This window comes from Eulemur rufifrons, chromosome 4, assembly GCF_041146395.1.
Source record: "Eulemur rufifrons isolate Redbay chromosome 4, OSU_ERuf_1, whole genome shotgun sequence".
NCBI classification, from domain to species: Eukaryota; Metazoa; Chordata; class Mammalia; order Primates; family Lemuridae; genus Eulemur; species Eulemur rufifrons.
In genome coordinates this window covers 21,293,927-21,313,457 of record NC_090986.1, presented here as the reverse complement: position 1 = coordinate 21,313,457, position 19,531 = coordinate 21,293,927, and the positions used below count along the sequence as shown (strand labels likewise).

Sequence of the window (19,531 nt, the reverse complement as noted above, 5' to 3'; positions counted from 1 at the left end):
CAAATCATTTCATCTGTGAACTGGGTCTTTGATCATATGGTCTAGAGTAGACACCGCCATACAATAGAAATACAACAGGAGCCATGCATGTAATTTTAAATTTTGTATTAGCCACATTATAAAAAGAAACACGTGAGATGAATTTTAATAACATATTTTATTTATCTCAATATATCAAAAATATAATTTCGACATGTAATCAATGTAAAAATATGAAATCATTTACATTTTTTTTTCCATATTAAGTCTTCAAAATTGGGAATGTATTTCACACTTGCAGCACATCTTAATTGGGACTAGATACACGTCAGATGTTCTTTTGCTATAACGACTACTCGGTTGGACAGTGGCAGGTCTAGAATGCGATGCTCTGACCGTGAAGCTGTCACTAGGTTTATGACTCTGACCATTGAAATTTTGTTGTTACTCTGAAATTGCCACCGTTCTGAGAAGTGACACTTAATATTAAATAATCACTGAGACTGAAGAAACTTCTTCAGCAAAGAAACATTGCCTCCATCTTTCGTATATTTTCATCCTGGGTGTGTTCGAAGCAAAAGCGGAAGTTTAAGGGAAAATTCAAGAGTAGGACTCTTCCATAAGAATTGCAGGAATGGATTTTAAGCGGTGGGGAGAGTTAAGGGTTTGAAAGGTGAAATCATGGGTGAGACTAGGGAGAAGACTATCGATAAATCCAAAGGCTGGCTGCTGTATGTTCCTGTTCTGTTTTCAATTATGTCTCTGATTTAGCCATCTAAGGAGAAAGCCATTTTAAATTCCAGATAAGTGGAACATGAGCCCGTCATTTTCACGTCTGCGCAGTAATTTAACTTTGTGTTAACGGAGTGCTTTCAAGAGCAGTCCTCTGGGCGTTTTCATGGAGGAACTAGGAATTTTTTTCTTATCACAGGCCCCTGGCCCATGGGGGGAAAATTAGTGCATGTTACAGTCAAGTAAAAATACAAGCTAATTCGGTTTTTCTAGGACTTTTGAAATTAAGAACGGGGAACTTTACATTGGGAAATCATATTATTTGAGAAGTACAAACACAAATTTTGGGAGTAAGAGAAGCTTAAAAAAGTCAAATTCCAGTAGTAGGTTGGTGAGGTGGGGTTCCAGGCCGGAGCCGTTTGGTTTCTAGTGAACTGCCGAACCGAATTCTTAGTCAGCATAGAAACAGCATTGGGGCCTGACCAGGCACCGTCTCCTTGAGCTGGGCCTGGAGGGGCCGGGAGCCGGTGGGGCAAGGGTGACTGTCTTTTACCCTTTTATCTGTGGCTGAGACCCTGTGGTAATTATGGGGTCATTTATAATTAAAGGCTTGTGTTTATGTATAAACTGGTAATAGGAGAAAATCCTGAAGGTGGTTTGACCCCAACTCAGGAAAATGTGTTATGGGAGGAGGGGCTACACGCACTGTCCCTGAGACCGAGTGGGCCCAGCCATTCCTCTTTCTGTTATGTGGCAGGAGGCCTGGACCCCTCCGATGCCCTGGCTTGTGACATGAGCTGAGATCACCTCGGTTTTACGAGCTGGGCCCCTGTGTGCCCCTGCTAAAACTGGTGGGGCCTTTTCCTAAGGGGAATTAATCATTATGTTAGTTTTAGGGTTATTTTTGGCCATAGTTTTTTTAAAGTTTTGGTGCCTACTAAATACTTGTCTGCACATGAGGGCCAGCAAATGGCCAAATTAAATAATAAGTTCCAATAAACATGTAAATGCTCCAGTTGGAATTATGCTCAATTTGAACAAGGTTTTGTGGTGGCTCGTAATTATGATCTTTTGGTGTTACATACATATAAAATTATTAATTTCTGCAAGTAACACGATCCATAGTTTGCACGGTGGATCTAATTACAGTACTATGTAATGGTTTTCAGTATCGAGAACTTGACTTCCAGGCTCCCTGGGCCTGAGCAGTTTGGAGCAGCGGCGCTGCCCTCGGGCAGAGCTAAACCTGAAGCATAGGGAGGCAGGCTTGGGCTCGGCTTAAGGAGGAATATTCTAACAGCCCCAAGTTTAAAAACGAAATGGACTGTGCTTTGAGCAGTTAATCCCCATCACTGAAGTTACTCAAGTCAAGGCCAGGTGGCCCCCTGCTGGAAGCATCTTGGAAAGGATTCCAGCATTTCCACCTCTGCAAGGGAGATTCGATGCACAACCTCCAAGAAGCACTATTAATACCTGTGGTTCTGCGGTTACTCAGCAGCTCACAGCTCCTTACGCCCCTCTTGGTAGATGCTAGATAGTCACTTCATTCATGGAACACGTGTTGCCTTTCCGATCAGTCGGTGCTGCTGATGCAGTCAGTCACATTTTTAGTGGCTCCCACAAGCCAGGCGTGGTGCCCAAGATATAGCTGTGAGCAGGCTGACTGCCGGGGGTAATGCTCACAACCTTTAGGGAGCAGCGGAGTCCCCAGGAAAGCTTGTTAAAGGCTGATTGCTGGTTCCCAGCCTCAATTTCTGATTCGGCAGATCAGGTCGGGGCCTGAGTCTGTGTTTCTAAAAAGACCTGGGTGCAGGTCCATGGACCACACGCTGAGTAGCACTGGTTTCAGTCAGTGGGTCTCAAGTGGGAGTGATTTCCACCCTCCAGCCACCCACCCCCGCCCCAACCTCCAGGGATGTTAGGCAATGTCTGTGACATTTTTGGTTGTCACAACTTAGGGCAGGGGGCAAGGGGAGAGGCTAGGTGTGCTGCTAAACATCCTGAGATGCACAGGGCAGTCCCTCTTCTCCACCAAACAAGTAACCAGCCCTAGGTGGGCAGTGTGGGAGGGCGGGGTCAGCCTTATTGATTGGGTAGGATTTTGCCAGGGGCATTCTTGCCTAAGGGAATAGAGTTGGGGAGGGGGGCTGGAATGCAGTATAGACAGATGCCACTGGCCGATTTAGAGAGGCCTTTAAAGCCACTGTTTGAAAGCCACTGTTACCAGAAAGCAGAAGGAAGGATTTGAAAGACCTTAAAACAGGAATGTTCATTGTGTTTTATGAGACAATGGGATCCCAGTTAATGAGGCTTTTTACTGCTGACCAGTTGCGAAAAGCCCTAAAATGCCTCCACTATAATAGCCAAATAAACTTTTTGTAGAGTACCTATTCTGCTGCTTTGTACTTAAATCTGGAGATTTGATATGCAGAGGTTCCTCCCAAAAGCTGGAAAGGTTAGGAAATGTCAGCCTGGCTGTCCTTGCTACCTGAGTTCCAAATGTGTCCTGCTATGGAGCCTGTTTGTGAATGCAGAGGCTTACCTGCCAGGCCCCCCACCCCCAGACCCCCACCCAGCCTGCAGCCCGGTCCTGCAGGCAGTCCCAGCCAGGTACATCAGGAGTCAGTCTTGCCTGTGGTTGAGAGGGTCTCGGCTGGGGACAGGCCTGCATCATCGTGACAAGAGTCTCAACCTGAACATAGAATATGGGAGGTTAAGAGCACCTCCCACCCGCAGGCCAACCGGCTGGCTGTTGGCAGGACTCGAAGGCCTCCCTCCTGGTGCTTTGCTGATTCGTTCTTCAGTGTTCACGAGACTTTCATTCAGGGTCTGCCTGAAGCACACGTACTCACCCACATCCCCACACGCTTGTTGGTTTCCTGAGCAAGCAGTTAATGAGAACCAAGGTATATCTTTTACACTACATAATGTGTGTGGCACATTGTGTGACAAGGTCAGCCACCACCTTGACTACTGCACCAAAGCCCCATTGCAAATTCCGTCTCCCTCTAAGCTAACGGAGTTTGCCTGATTCATTGCAACAAACATTTATTGAATGTCTGCTGTGGCCCAGGCACTATACCAGTGCTTAGGGGTTTTCCTTTTTAAATTTTTTTTTTTTAGAGACAGGGTCTTTCTATGTTGCCCAGGCTGCTCTTAAACTCCTGGCCTCAAGCAATCCTCCTGCCTTGGCCTCCCAAATTGCTGGGATTACAGGCATGAGCCACTGTGCCTGGCCTAAATGTTTGTTTTTTAGTGTGGTTTTTAATACATGTACATGGTTAAGAAAATTTAAAAGGTACCAAAGGTAATGTAGTGAAAAGTAAGACTTCCTGCCTACTCTACCCCAATTTTTCTTCTTTGAACTCTCCAAAACTACTGTAGTCAGTTTCTTGTATATTTTCCAGAGATATGTTTTGCCTGTTTACATGTTTTTTTAATACAAATGGCCAAGTATTCCTATATAATTTTTTCCTCTCAAATATATCCTGAAGTAGGTAATGTTGCCCCCATGTTATAGATGAGGTCACTGAGACTGTGAGTAATTGTTCAGTGTCACACAGCAAGTGGCAGAGCTGGAATTCAGACCAGGGTTTCTGGCAAGCTAATGATTGGACCCCCTAAGCAGGTTCACATTTGCCCCAATCAAATTGATGTCTTTTAAAATTGTACATTTATTTAGATGAGGGGTGAGGGCTTCACAAAGGAGGAAGAGCTGAGTAGTCCTTGTGGCCTTCTCTCTCCTCCCTGGAAGTTCAGCTCTGGCACCCAGATTGCAGACACCATCCGCCACAACGGTGTATAGCCAGACCCTGCCTCCTCAGAAGGCTGCTTAGGGACAGGTGGTGGTTACTTGAGCTCCCGCCCACCCGAGCTTCTTATGGTGTTCACATGTCTGGTGATGCTTTGGCTTCCTGTTAATGCTCAGGCCCCCATGCAGATTGGCAGCTCAGCCTTTACCTGTCCCAGGTGCTGGGTAGGTGCCAGCGCTGGGTGCATTCTTTGGTAGAGGTCGGAGCTGTTCCGCCCTGGGAGCAGAGCAGACCCATCCTAAGCCACATGGCGTTCCAAGAGCCTGCACTCTCGTCCCAGGCATGGTAGAGATGCTCGGAGCTGCCCAGGCACTCCCAGCTCCTCCCATGATGACAGCAGCAGCGACTGTTGGGGTCATCTTGAAACCAGATGGATTGTTCGCAGTCTCAGTGGGAGTTCTCAGCATGACTTGTCAGAATGATCTAGTAGGTGATTGGCAGGTTGGGAAGAAGGCACTTGCCCCATGGGGACTCTGGCCAGAGGTGTCTTTGTGGCCGAAGCTCCATGACAATGCCTCCCAAAGGCTCTGGGCACCTGCTCAGGAGAGCCTGGAGAGGGGACATCTGTACCATTTAGAAGGTGTCATCTAACCACAAAGCAGAAATGCATACTCTCTTACACAAAGTGCTGTCTGAAAACCAAACCCTGTTTTTAAATTGCGGTAATTTAAGGTACGTGTGTAGAGTTTTAGTTCCTGATGCTAATGAGACTGAGCTACATCGCATGACTTTGGACTTATCATTTCTCTTAATCGGCAGGTAACAAGGAGGGAGCGCATTCTTCCACCTTCTGGGTGCTGCTGAGTATCCTCCTGGGAGCGGTGGCCATGCTGTGCAAAGAGCAAGGGATCACCGTGCTGGTGAGAGCCAGGGCGAGGGCAGGGCCCACTCTTTGTGTGCGTCCTTCCCCCTCTGCTAGGGCATCCTGGGCTAGCCCTGCCTCTGTGACCCCCTCTACTTCTCGGCCTGAGATCATAGACCTTTCTGGACAAATGACCTTGACTGTCACAATTCTGGCGTTTCAGATGGAGAATGGACTGTCTTCCTTGACGATCATTAGCAACTGGTGGGAAGTGGTGAATTAGAATTACTTATGGAGCTGTGATAGTCCGCTCAAGAGGCTCTATAGCTAAAGAGAAAAGAATGGTTTGAGTTTTCTGGGATGGTCTCACATATTTCAGCAGTCCTAGGTGTAGCAGAGGACTAACCTCATCACTGTTGTTGATCCTGGATTTGGAAAGGGCGGTGGGTAGTCCAGACATGAAGGAACAGTAGGTCTGCCCCCACTCGAAGCCTCGTGTGCACACATAACCCTTTTCTCTTCTTGCCATTCCCTCATCCCTCAAACTTATATATGATCACAGTTATTTACCACTCAAGTGAGAATTCAACCAGCACTAGTACCAAAGTGTTTCATGTTCACAGATGTTTGACATGAAATTAAAAGATTACTAGTCTAGTATGTAAAGAAGAATATATAATAATGCTAATGTTTCAAGTGGGCCTTGTTTTCAAACGGCTCTTCTTAAGCCTGATATGCCTTATAACCATGTATTTTAACTCTGAGCCTTGAAATCTCTTTATATATAATATAGTGTATGCATCATACTATCTTGGTTATATTCAGATGTGTTTTAGAGTCCATTTTGCTTAGAAAATGTTAAAGACCCACCCAGATGTCCAGCTTCAGAAGAAAAATTCAGTCTAGTTTATATTTTAAATTCTATTTCAGGCTTTAAAACCAAGCTTCCCGACATTTTTTTTTACTATTATTTTATTGAGATATTATTTTGCATACAAGAAAATGCTCCCAGTGTAAAGGTATGGTTTGAATTTGGCCAAATGCACACACCTGTGTAACCATTGCTCCAATCAAGACATTGTGGGGGAAGCAACATTTTACCCTCACAGGGGTTTTTTTGGCTGGGCTTGAAAACTAAACTGACATAAGACATACTGACAGGAGAAAAGCATCCAAATGTGTTTAATATAAGTTTTACACGACGTGGGAGCCCTCATGAGGAAATGAAGACCCAACGACGTGGCAAAACCTACATGCTTTTATCTTAGGTTGAACAAAGATGCAATTATAGAAAAGTAAAGTCTGTGGGGAAGCTAAAGGAAGGTAAGAATTATTTTGACAAGATCTGTTTGTACAGAATCCTCTCAGTCTCAACTTCCCTGCAAGGGAGAAGTGTTGAAATCCACTTTCCTTTTTCTCCATTCTAGCCAGTTTTCTGCTTTACGTTATTAAAAGAAATTTTAGAAATTAGGCACGTGAGCAGATATAGAGAAATCGAAAGCAAAGGTATGGGATTTGGAAAACTGTATAGGAATACCTTGGGAAAGAGAAAGCAGTCGAAGCTATTTGGGCGTTGACACAAGTCAAGGCAAAGATTAGTGGTTTTATTAGGCTCTTACCTATTAAGATTAAGCTAGCAAGGAGATGGTGTAGGAAGAGTTACTATGGAGAGATACTTGAATTTCATGAGTTACTTTTTAAAAGTTTGCTCTAAACCAGTGTTTCTCAATCTTGGCACTACTTACATGTTAGATCAGATAATTCTTTCTTGTGGGGGGCTGTTCTATGCATTGTAGGATGTTCACCAGCATCCCTGGCCCCTATGTACTACATGTCAGTAACCATCCCTTTAGTTGTGACAACTGAAAATGTCTTCAGACATTGCCAGACATCCCCTGGGGGACAAAATCAGCCTGTTGAGCACCACTGGTCTGAAACCTTACCCTGATGGGAAGTGTGGCTTGGAGACCTGCAGCCTCAGCATCATCTGGGACCTGTTGGGAATTCAGGTTCTCAGACCCGCCCCCCCTGCCCCAGGCCTGCTGAGTCAGAATCCCCAGTAACAGGGCCCTTGGGTGACTCCTATACACATTCACGTTTTGGAAGCACAAAAGAATTAGGTGGAATTTACATGAATACAGGCAATGGTGAGATGCCGCTTTTCAAAAGTGTGATTAAAATGTGGACATTTTGATGATGCGTTTAAATGGAAAGGGAGAGGGAGTGCCGGTCTTGCGTTTGGCTCGGTTCTCGTGACCAGATGACTCTGTCACCCCTTGATGTCTGTCCTACAGCTCATAGAAAACAAACAGTGTGAGAAGACAGCTGTAGCTAAACAGGGAGCTTCTGCCTTGTAGAAAATGGCTTTCAACCAGACAGAAACGGTCTTCTGTGACCCACTAAGATCACGTATCACATGGGTGAATAAAATCAGGATTCTTTGAAATGATTAACCCAGCACTGGCCCGTGTGTTGGATAATTAGTGGCTCCCAGCATTTATGGGAGAGGGTTAAGTAGGGATGTCATCCTTGCTCTGAAAACCATAATTACTGCTGACTTCTGATGGTTTATGATCTTTTTTACCGCAAAGAAGATCATATTAAAGACCCAAGTCATTTAGGGACAGCTTTAACCGTATACACCGAGTATATTAAGACCCCTTTTTCCAGATTGGGTAGGGAGTTCTGCTAGGTGACATTGCCTGTAGCAGCAACATTTGTAGGGTAGAGAATAGAATCCAAGGCTTGTCTTTCCTTCAGCCTGTAACGATAGGTGTAATAGCGGCAAAAGCAGCCCTTACCTGCTAGAAAGACACTCTCATGGTGGAGGTGACTGTCCTCCACGCGGCAGGCCCAGGCTGTCTGGGGCCTTGCTACTGTCAGTGTGTAGTTTGCATCCCAGCCAGCTGGAAGGGGAAACCAAGTGGTGGGCCGTGCCCAGGATTTACAGGCAAACCTCCCAAACGGTGCATGTCACTTCTCCTTCACATACCGTAGGCCAGAACTCAGCCATGTGACCTCACTCCGCTGCAGGGGATGCTGGGAGATGTGGTCTAGCTGTGTGCCCAGCAGGAAGAGAAAACTACTGGACAACTAAGACTCTGTGCCCAAGAGACCTCCAGAGTTCCATCAGATTATGATGTTCTACACCTCCTTGTGCTAAACATGCCCAAATCAGTCAGCATTTGAGGTTTACTCATGTGGCTGGGCGCTCCAGGGTGATGGCCTCTTTATCTTCCAGCATAATTACTGCCCAGGCAACCACTCTGTTATATGAACTGAAGGACTGTTTTATAATTACAAAAACAAGGCGGGGGGGGGTGGGGGGAAGAGGGACCTCTGGGGGACTCTTCCTGGGAGCCCAAAATTTCTAGCAATCCTGAATCTTATAGTACTCTTATGTGCAGACTCTATGAATCATTACTGTCAGAGACTTACTAGATAATTAATGTGATATATTACCATGAGCTGATTTCATAGAAACATAGGGTTGTTTTGTTTTGTTTTTTTTCTGAGAGCTGAAGAGGTCTGTGATTATCTAATGCATTGCATTCCTTGTCTAGATTTGGTAATAAAATTGTAGAGTGTGATTGCTTCTTAATCAGAGTTAGGCTCTGCCATCATCGATTGTCTTGCTTTGCCTCCTTAGGGTTTGAATGCGGTATTTGACATCTTGGTGATAGGCAAATTCAATGTTCTGGAAATTGTCCAGAAGGTACTACATAAGGACAAGTCATTAGAGGTGAGTATTTACTTTTGTCTCCAGCCCAGACATGAAAAATGTCAAGGACCAGCTGACTTAAAATGCCATTTTCAAAGTACTTCTTGTGATTTTGAATGCTAAAATCGCCAGCCTTCCAAAGCACGGTGTCAAAGTAGTTCAGGCAGAATCGCAGCACATTTGTACCTGGCTTGGCCACACTTTTATTTGAATGTCTGCACCATCAGTGGCTTTGGGCTGTCCTTGCAGAATGTTGGCCTGCTCAGGAATGGGGGCCTCCTCCTCCGAATGACCCTCCTCACCGCCGGAGGGGCTGGGATGCTCTACGTGCGCTGGAAAATCATGGGCACGGGCCCACCAGCCTTCACCGAGGTGGACAACCCGGCCTCCTTTGCCGACAGCGTGTGGGTCAGGGTGAGTCCTGGGCCTCTTCCCCTTTGGATTGTTTTCTTGCACCACGAGATTCTCAGATCCTTCATCTCTCCTCCTCCTCTTACCGCTCACCACACCCACAAAGTCCCTAGTAAATGGGGTGCCTCACGTTCGTTTGCTATCCCTAAGGATATTCTAGGATGAAAGCAGAATTCGTGATTGGGAGGGTGCACGTAAGCTCCTCACGTCTCCTTCCTAAAGCGGTGGTTCCTCCTAACATCCAAGCCCTTGCCAGTCTTGCTAACATGCTTCCTGACCCTGTGGCTGGGTTGAGACCAAACATAACAGTCTTGCTGGTATCTTTAGAACTCTAACAGTGCCAAGACCCCTTTATTCTTTTCTGTTTACCTTTTTGCTAAAGGCAAGGGTGTCAAGCTGCAAATTCTTAGCTGTGCATTTCATAGAGACCAAAATCAAGAGAAGAACCATAGAAACCTGTTCTATGTCATAGGCACATAGGTGACCCCTGGGCCTTAGATTTCCTGGGTCATGGGCTTCAGGCAGCACTAAAGAATTGGGTCCTAGTTTGGCCAGAAGGATAACAAATGCATTGCCTAGTCTGATGGCTTTGCTTTATGTTTATGTATTAAAATCCAAATGCTTTCAATAAATTACAGACTCTAGTCCCGTGCCCAATATACAAATTGGTAATATTCTATTTTATACAACTGCTTAGAAGCATATGAATGCCTCAAAAATGAAGTTAGGAGATATATGTATATATGTTTTTCAAGTTCAGTATCAAATAAATGTTTGTTTTCCTTTGACTGACAGGCCATAAACTATAATTACTACTATTCATTGAATGCCTGGCTGCTGCTGTGTCCCTGGTGGCTGTGCTTTGATTGGTCAATGGGCTGTATCCCCCTCATTAAGTCCGTCAGCGACTGCAGGGTAATTGCACTCGCAGCTCTCTGGCTCTGCCTAATTGGCCTAATCTGCCAGGCCCTGTGCTCTGAGGACGGCCACAAGAGAAGGTAAGAGGCAGCGCTGAATTCTAACTCCCACACGGGTTGAGTCAGAAGCATTTTGAAAATCCAGCACGGATGCTTTTAATGCTTTTGTGGAAGTAACGTCTAAGGACATTTGTTTCGAATGCATATTTAAGGCTGGGATGAGTTCCATCCATTCGGAACCCACCGCCAGCTTCCAGGAACAGGGAGTGAAGTTGGAAGAGGGGGTACGGATGACTGCTTTGTCCCCGCCTCCGTCCCCGTGAAGTAGCATTTTGAGATCCTTTTCGCCGTAGGTGGTAAAGAGTAATTTATGGTCAGAACGGAGAGTGTAATTGATGTGTGTTGTGCCCATTATTCCACAATTCTCCTTCAGAAAACCCCGGTGGATGCTATGGTGAGGCCTTCTGTTGTTGGGTACAGAATAAACCGCTGCCCCAAAGAGACTATTCTTTCTCGACAGAAAGAAAAAAGTTATTGAGAAAATAATTGGGAAAAACAAATGTGTTTCATGAAAAAGAAAACTGTTTAAGATGATTTCCTTTAAACATAAGTGTTCATGGAATTAAGTTAGTAATTTCTCAAAATAAATTCAATTTTAAGATTACCTATGTCTTAAATTGGTCGGTAATTCTAAAGAGCAACAAACTTTAGTCCCAGTTCACTTATACGTGTGAAATAGGATTTTTATTTTTTAAGACTGTAGGCACAGGGTCCAGGAAGAGGCCACTGAATATGACCTAGCTTCTTATTAATTCACTCTCTTGCGTCACATGGGACATTGGAAATGACCGGCTAGTTCGGGAAGTGTTTCGGCGCTCAGCTTTTTTTCTGCTTGACTGGAATTTGTGGAGCTATAGCAACCAAAAATGATACTAGATTGTTTCAGTTTGTATAAAGTTTAAACTACTTAAGTGTTATTCCTGTTAAGCGTAGGGAGAATTTTTTTCCCCCACAAAAACTGCATTGAGTAGTTTTTCCATGAAAATCTAGTTGAGACCAGTGTCCACTGAACTATTCAATGTCCAAATGGCGTGAGACATAGTTAGGAGTGGGTGAATTAATAAGGTCTCACAAATGTTTCTAACTTTATCCATAGGAGTTGTGTGATGTGTAAGTTTAACCCTTGCTTAGGCTTGATGATAAGTGCCTGAGTGATACTTTTTTATGTCTTATCCCCATACTCCCAGGCTAAACCCTCTCTACTGATGACATTTTTTACTGACAGTGATACCTTTTCTCAATTGACGTCATGAAAAAATAAAATCTTTATCACTAATGTTGAGTGGGACATTTTTGAGAAATCTGAAAATAGCCAGTTATTGAAATAGTTTTCTCATTTCCCAGGATCCTTACACTGGGCCTGGGATTTCTCATCATCCCGTTTCTTCCTGCGAGTAACCTGTTCTTCCGAGTGGGCTTCGTGGTTGCAGAGCGAGTCCTCTACCTCCCCAGCGTAGGCTACTGCGTGCTGCTGACTTTTGGATTCGGAGCCCTAAGCAAACATACCAGGAAAAAGGTAGCAGCCAAGAGCGGTGGTGCCACCTGTGACCAAAACGACTGGATACATCTCACTAATGATATTTACCGTGTCTCTCTATTCTTAAGAAACTGATTGCTGCTGTCGTGCTGGGGATTTTACTCGTAAACGTGCTGAGATGCGTGATTCGCAGTGGCGAGTGGCGGAGCGAGGACCAGCTTTTTAGAAGTGCCCTGTCTGTGTGTCCCCTCAATGCTAAGGTACCTTGGCTGCCAGGTTTCCTTTTAAAAGACTTTACTGGGAAATGTTTTAAGTTCTTCAGCTGAATAAGAACGTTTATCGTCATAGAGAATCTAGTGTGAGATCATGACCAAATACTTGGGTTTTTCTTTTTTGCGGGTTTTTTTTTTTTTAACCATTTTGATAAGATTCATTGAAATTCTACTTAGCCAAAATAATGTAAAAGAAATCGCTAAAAGCAGATAATATCAGTGAAACAGATGACCTAAGCGAGGTCTTACTCATCTTCCAGGTGACCTAATCTCACCCTTTGAAGTGGTGTCAGGGAAGGCAATGTCATGTTTCCAGGCTGGGTTTGGCAAGGCACAGATTCTGATATTTAGAGCACACTTTTCAAAACGCATCCTCCGGCAGTAGCATTAACTAGCCTCCTCGAAGCTGTAATTTGAAGGTGGCAATACCTACAAATGGGCAATAATTTGGTTCAGGAAGTTAAAATTATGCTGGGTTCTGCACAGTAGTACATGTTTATAGCAGTTTTGAATTCTCTGCTTGTGATTCCTTTTGTCAGATTAGGTAAACATAAATGTATATATAGTCGTGTACCTCATAACAATGTGTCGTTCACCAACAGACGATACACAATAGTGGTCCTGTAAGATTACCATGCCATCTTTTTACTGTATCTTTCTGTGTTTAGATGTGTTTAGACAGGCAAATACTTACCATTGTGTTGCAGTTGCCTACAGTATTGAGGACAGGTATATGTTGTATAGGTTTGTAGCCTAGGAGCAATAGGCCATCCCATACAGCCTAGGTGTGTAGTAGCCGTACCGCCTAGGTTTGGGTAAGTGCACTCTGTAATGTTTGCACAAGGATGAAATTGCCTAAGGACACATTTCTCAGAACATATCCCTGTCATTGTTAAGTGACACGTGACTGTACTTTAAAATTGGCAATGTTTTTTGTTAAAGCAGTCTGATAGGAAATTATTTCGCTTGTATTCTTGATGAATCCAAGCTCTTTATCTAACCCAGCTGTGGTTCTTTGGGTGAAAGTAAACATTTTTGAACTTTCAGTGCCCATTTCTATGATAAGGGAATAATACCCATCTGCTGGGTTTGCTGTTAGGGCTGAATGAACTAAAATGCACATAGTAGGTGCTCAAGAAATGTTAGCTTTTGTAGGCTCATTTTAGTTTTGGTTTTGCATTAAATGACGAGATGGGAATGCTGTTTGCTCAAGATGCGGGGGGCCTCGGTTAGGTTAGAAGAATTTTCTGTTAGTATAGATAATCATTAAATAATGATTTATTCTCTCTTATAGCATCAGAATTGGAGCTGCCTAGGATGCTTAAATGTAATCCTCCTGGGTAGGTGGGTGGGTGGGGCTCTCTGGATTCTGGCTCATTTTCTACATTCTGTATTTAAGGGAAAGCAATGATTTCAGGAAAAATTATGTAAATAACACTAAATAATAGTAGACAGTTTATTGTGACCCCGAAGTGGTGAATACTGTATAAAAGGTGCTGATTCCTTGTTTGTCTTTTTCTTGGATTAAGACATCTTGTTAATATTTTACAGTTAAGAGACTTAGGTAATAAGAGCAAATTACTTTGAGCTTTTATCTTTAATTTGATTTCCTGACTTATCAATTTATTTTATGCTACCAAAAATAAATTGCCTGTGATTTAATTTCATAAACATTAATAGATTTGCTTTATTTTTACTTTACTGTTTGAATAGCGATAATTACCGCTTCTATTTATATAGTTCCTCACCACAAGGAACTCAGATTCCTTTGTAGAGGCTCTATAATTAATCTCTATTATCCTCTCACTAAGGTTTTAGAGAGAGAGGGTATTATTTTTTTTATTTTTCCAGATGGGAGAAACTGAGGCATAGAAAGATTAAACTGGCATTCTCTAGGTTAGTAATGTAGGTGGCTGGATAGCTGGTATGGTACTGTGCCCAGGTTACTCTAGTAAATGAAGGAGGATGGGAAATACATGACATCTGAGCCCAAAAATCTGCACAAAAAGTGATTTCATACATTATAGGCTTGCACGTGTGGGCATGCACACAGTCACTAGAGAGTATGTCTGTGTGATTTTCTCTTTTTAAGGAATACATATATGACCTCATCTTCAAATCAGACACAGTGGTAATGATCCAAGAACTTTTTTCAGTGATAAGCAAGGTATAGGGTTTTTTTTTTTTTTTTCTGTTATAAATTGAGGTTTCATAAAATTGTCTTTACTTTTTTTTTTTTTGAAAAAAGCTAGGTTGATTTCAGGGACGAGATCTCATTTAGGAAGTTGCTGATTTTCTTCAACTTCTTACAGGGAATACGTTTTCTATACTGGTTTCACTTGATGTTCATGGAAAAGTAAGGGAGCAATTGGCAACTGACTCTAGTTTAGGGCCAGATTTATAAACTAAGACTTATTTCTTTTTTTTTTTTGAAAGATTGCAGTATCTACATAGGTAATGTTGGTGCCTGGTCTGCATTTAAATTACCCACGGTGCCTTGCATATGGTAGGCACTCACTATTAGTTATTGCATTGAGCCAAACGGAAATTGGATTCACTGAGCCTACTGTGGATGAGATACCAGGTATCTAATTATGTACACAGTCATTTTTAGTCTTCCAGGCTTAGAAGTATATTGCCCTTAATACCAACTCTGTGATACAACTCTAAATTCTTTTAATAATAAAAAAGATCATACACCGCAATGAGGTAATTTCTTAAGGGAAGACCCAGGATGAGTTGTAGGATTTTTATGTATTTAAAACACTTTAAATTTAACATCAAATGTTGGCAGGATATTTGTAACAAATTGGTTTAGCACTGGTTTTAAAAGTGCCTTTCATTACGGATGCTCTTATTTCATTTGCATTTACATATTACTAGGTTGCAATGGATGCTTTTATCTTTGGCTTCTCCTGTGCTAGTTCATTGCCTCAGCATATGAATCACAAATGCTGGAGGGAGAGTTGAAGAATAAACAGGCTTTTTCAATCTTTTATATTCCAAGGAAACAAAAATCACTTAGTCTGTAAACACTATTTTAAGTGACCTGTTTGTGAGGTTTTTGTTCTGTTTTACAATCTTGGCAGCTATTTTTCTATTCAAAGAATTCCCTCCATATAACCGCTAGGATAAAGCTGGCCTCTGGGTAAACCCGTTTACCAGTTCTTAATTATGGGCTGCCTTCTAGGGTAGTATCAGATTTTTAACTAGTTCCATTTAAGTAGCTGCAGTCTGAATTTCCAGAGTCCCCCATCCTTCTCCCTTGATCTTCTGGTCTCTGGCATTCTGAGCGTCTAACAGAACACTGTCTCTACTGCAGAGGGCAGTTGAACTCTTTGTCTGGGCTTTTTTATTGAGAAAGCAGAATTTGCCCGGAACAAAGGAAAGCAGCAGGAGCGTGGGGTGGAAGAGACAGGAGTCATGTTGAAGTCAGAGTAGAAGCTGTATTTGTATTCTGGGGACCACAAGGACATCACTGGCAGGTTGGATTCTCCAGTGTCGGGTTCTTTTGTGCATGGGACGGGAGGTGAAGTCACACTTCCGCGCTGGGTTGGGGGAGGCGCAAATTCTAACCATTTCAGAGCACACTTTTTCTCGACGTGCGCTCTGGAGGTAGCCTTAACTGAGCCTCCTCCAAGCTATAATTTAAGGCTGAAAGTACCTATGAATGGACAATAATTTGGTTCAGGAAGTTTAAATTATACTGTGTGGTGTGCAATAGTACGCATTTACATCACCTGCGATTTCTCTGCTTGTGATTCCTTTCATCGGAGTAGGTAAACATAAATGTGTATACTGTTCAATTGGCAGTTTAAAAAAATCTCTGTTACATATGTGCTTAACGAATGTCACACTGCTCCATACCCTTCCAGAAATACAAGTATTTTTGAGGAAATGCTGTAACTGTAGGTTAAGATTGTTAAGGCAGGATGTGGTTCAATTGTCGGAGGTAGTTTTGAAGCAGTGTTCAGGCATAATGTTACTTGCATGTGTTTAAACCGTTATTGTATTTCAAGATTTATTAGTCTGCTCGGGCTGCCACAAAAAAAACGTGCCACAGACTGGGTGGCTTAAACCACAGTTTATTTCCTCACAGTTCTGAAAGCTGGAAGACTAAGATCAAGGTAACGGCAGGGTTGGTTTCTTCTGTGGCCTCGCTCCTTGGCTTGCGGACGGCCACTTCTCCCTGTGTCCTCACGTGGCCTTCCCCCATGTGTTGGCATCCCCGGTTTCTCCCTGTGTGTCCAAATCTCCCCTGTGTGTAAGGACACCAGTCAGGCCGGGTTGGGGCCCACCCATATGCCTCATTTTACCTGTTTAAAGACCCTGTCACTGAATACATACATATTCTGGGATACCGGGGCTTTCACATATGAACTTTGGGGGACAATAACACAGAACAGGAAGCATTAATTTAAGAAAAAAAGCTGATGGTACAAATGAGTGGTTCTAAAAATTGCCTCGAGCAGTCGGCGCCATCTTCACCCAGCGTAACTGATGGGTGTGATCTAGTAAGAAGAAACACAGGTGCTGGACCCCAGGTTCCGATCCAGCATCACAGCCTTGAATAAGATGCTTTAACGAGCCGGGCGCGGTGGCTCACGCCTGTAATCCTAGCACTCTGGGAGGCCGAGGCGGGTGGATCGCTCAAGGTCAGGAGTTCGAGACCAGCCTGAGCAAGAGCGAGACCCCGTCTCTACTAAAAATAGAAAGACATTATATGGACAACTAAAAATCTATATAGAAAAAATTAGCCGGGCATAGTGGCGCATGCCTGTAGTCCCAGCTACTCGGGAGGCTGAGGCAGTAGGATCGCTTAAGCCGAGGAGTCTGAGGTTGCTGTGAGCTAAGCTGACGCCACGGCACTCACTCTAGCCTGGGCAACAAAGTGAGACTCTGTCTCAACAAAAAAAAAAAAAGATGCTTTAACGACACGGGAGCAGTTTATCAACTCACAAGGGAGAGTCAAAGCAGCCACCTCGCAGGGCTGTGGTGAGGAGAAGAGACTATACGCACACGGTGCCAGCCCAGCTTATGGGCAGCACTCGGCATGTGCCGGCTGCTGACGTCACTATTGTTAGTAGTAGTCACACTTCGTACTCCTGATTGAATACATTTATGTAGCGTCATCTCCGGGATTGCTACTGGCCCTTATAGTGCATGGTCCCCAAAGGAGCTTTTGGGCATCATAACTACTTTTGACAATAATCTTCATGAGTCTGTGCAGTCTTGCTGCCCTGGGCTTAGTTCGGGCCTCCACTCCTTTCCTTGTAATTTATTCTAAGCTGTGTATAGTTGAGAAAATGCCGTACGTTAGCCTCCTGGTGCCCTTGTTCCAAGTGACCTGAGAAGTCCTAGCAGGTCTGCGGCTGGGAGCCCTGTTCCCTTCGCCTGCTTTACCACCCTCTGCAGTCATTGAAAATGCTCTCTCTCCTCATTCTCTCTCTCTTCCTCCTTTTAGTGGAGGTGAAATCCGCATAACATAAAATTAACCATTTTAGTTCATCAGAAAATTCAAAACAGAATTGTCATGTGATCCAACAATTCCATTTCTGGGTGTATACGCAAAAGAATTGAAAACAGACTCAAAGAGATAATTTGAACACACCCATGTTCATAGCAGCATTATTCCCAATAGCTAAAAAGTAGAAGCATCCCAAGTGTCCATCTGGAGATGGACGGACGAACAGAGTGTGGTGTATCCATGAAAGGGGATATTACGCATCTGTAAAAAAGAAGGAAATTCTGACACATGTGACACAAATGGACAAATACTGTACAATTTCACTTATGAGAGGTCCCTAGGGGAGTCAGATTCGTAGAGATAGAACGTGGATTGGTCGTTGCCAGGAGGTAGGGGAGGGGAAGATGGGATATGTTGTTTAATGGGTACAGAGTGGCAGTTTTGCAAAATGAGAAGAGTCCCGGAGATGGATGGTGGCAGTGGACTTCAGAGTGGCCTGATTCCTGTCCCCCAACAAGCCCGGTCACTCATTGCTTCTCATCCATTCTGTTCTGAATGTTGGAAACCTGGCACTCGTTCTTGCCTCCCTTCCCCCTCTCCTGTCAGTACGTCACCAACTTCTGTGCTTTTCACTTCCCTGATGTTCCTAAAATCCCTCCAGCGCTTCACCATCACCCTAGTTCATTCTGCTGTCCTCTGTCCCCAGGACTGCAGCCACAGCCTCTCCCTGGACCCCAACGTCTGCTTCTCCCCTCTCGTATCTCTGATTTGTTCCATGGGAACACAGATCTGAGTAGGACACTCTGCCACCCTCCCACCCCTGGCTTCCTGGTTGTGGGTTGAATTGTGCTTCCCAAAAGATGTGTTCAATTCCTAACCCGGGACTGCGTATATAACCTTATTTGGGAATGGGGTTGTTGCCTGTGTAATTAAAATGTAAGTTGAGCGGAGCTCGTACGGGAGGAGGGGCCCTTAATCCAGTATGACTGGTGTCCATGTAAGAGGAAGAGAGACACAGAGGCAAAGAGGGAGAAGGCCCTGTGAGGACAGAGGCAGCGATCAGCTGCAAGCCAGGGATCACCAGCAACACCAGAAGCGGGAAGAGAAGCATGGACAGTCTCTCCCTGAGAGCCTCTGGTAGGAACCAGCCCTGCTGACACCTTGATCTTGGCCTCCAGGACTTTGAGAGAAGAACTGCATTGTGTTAGGCCCCCCAGTTTGTGTGCTTTGCTGCCGCAGCCCCAGGGCACTCACACACGTGCAATGCTACTCCGGCCTTCCGTGGCCTTCCGTTGCTCTGAGGGCAACAGCTAAACCAAATCTGCCCTTGCTCGGGGTTCCCTGTGTGCGCGCTGCTGCTGGCAGGCCTCCCGCCTGTGCCCCTTGCCCTCCTAGCTCCGGCGACACTGGGGCTCTTGTTCAGACCAGGCTGTCTCCCAGCCCTGGAGCCCTACCCACCTTGCCTCCTCCGCCTGGGCACCCTCACTCCACAAAACCCCCCCTGCCTTAGCACCTCAGATCCCAGCCAGTAGGCCTGCCACGGGACCACCTTTCCCAGGACTCAGCTGTCCTCCAGGGCCCTCAGAGCTCTTTGCAGTGACAGGTGTGCTCACGTGGTTGTGTGACTCCTTAGCCAGGGGCCCCGTGAGGCAGAGATCGATGGGTTTGCCCACTCTGGCATCTCCCAGTGCTGGCACAGTGCCTGGCACAGTCCGCGTCATCATTACCTAAAGAAAAGAGGGAGGGTAGGTTCTATCAGGTGTTGTCTTAGTCCAGGCTACCATAACAATCCCAGAGACTGGGTGGCTTAAACAGTGAACGTTGATTTCTTACAGTTCTGGAGGCTGAAAAGTCCAAGCTCACAGTGCCGGCAGATTGGTG

At 44.6% G+C, this 19,531-nt stretch overlaps 1 protein-coding gene across 5 annotated transcripts in view; it reads left to right on the top strand.

Moving 5' to 3' along the window:
- TMTC4 (transmembrane O-mannosyltransferase targeting cadherins 4) overlaps positions 1-19,531 on the top strand; it is a 59,343-nt gene that overhangs the window by 23,380 nt on the left and 16,432 nt on the right. For 3 of the 5 annotated variants that reach the window (XM_069467632.1, XM_069467631.1, XM_069467627.1), the window contains 6 exons: positions 5,283-5,383; positions 8,975-9,067; positions 9,296-9,460; positions 10,253-10,455; positions 11,779-11,950; positions 12,040-12,171. In XM_069467632.1, the coding sequence (XP_069323733.1) occupies positions 5,283-5,383; positions 8,975-9,067; positions 9,296-9,460; positions 10,253-10,455; positions 11,779-11,950; positions 12,040-12,171 (866 nt within the window). The remainder of the gene's footprint in view (positions 1-5,282; positions 5,384-8,974; positions 9,068-9,295; positions 9,461-10,252; positions 10,456-11,778; positions 11,951-12,039; positions 12,172-19,531) is intronic. The other 2 variants (XM_069467630.1, XM_069467628.1) reach the window with 1 other exon arrangement.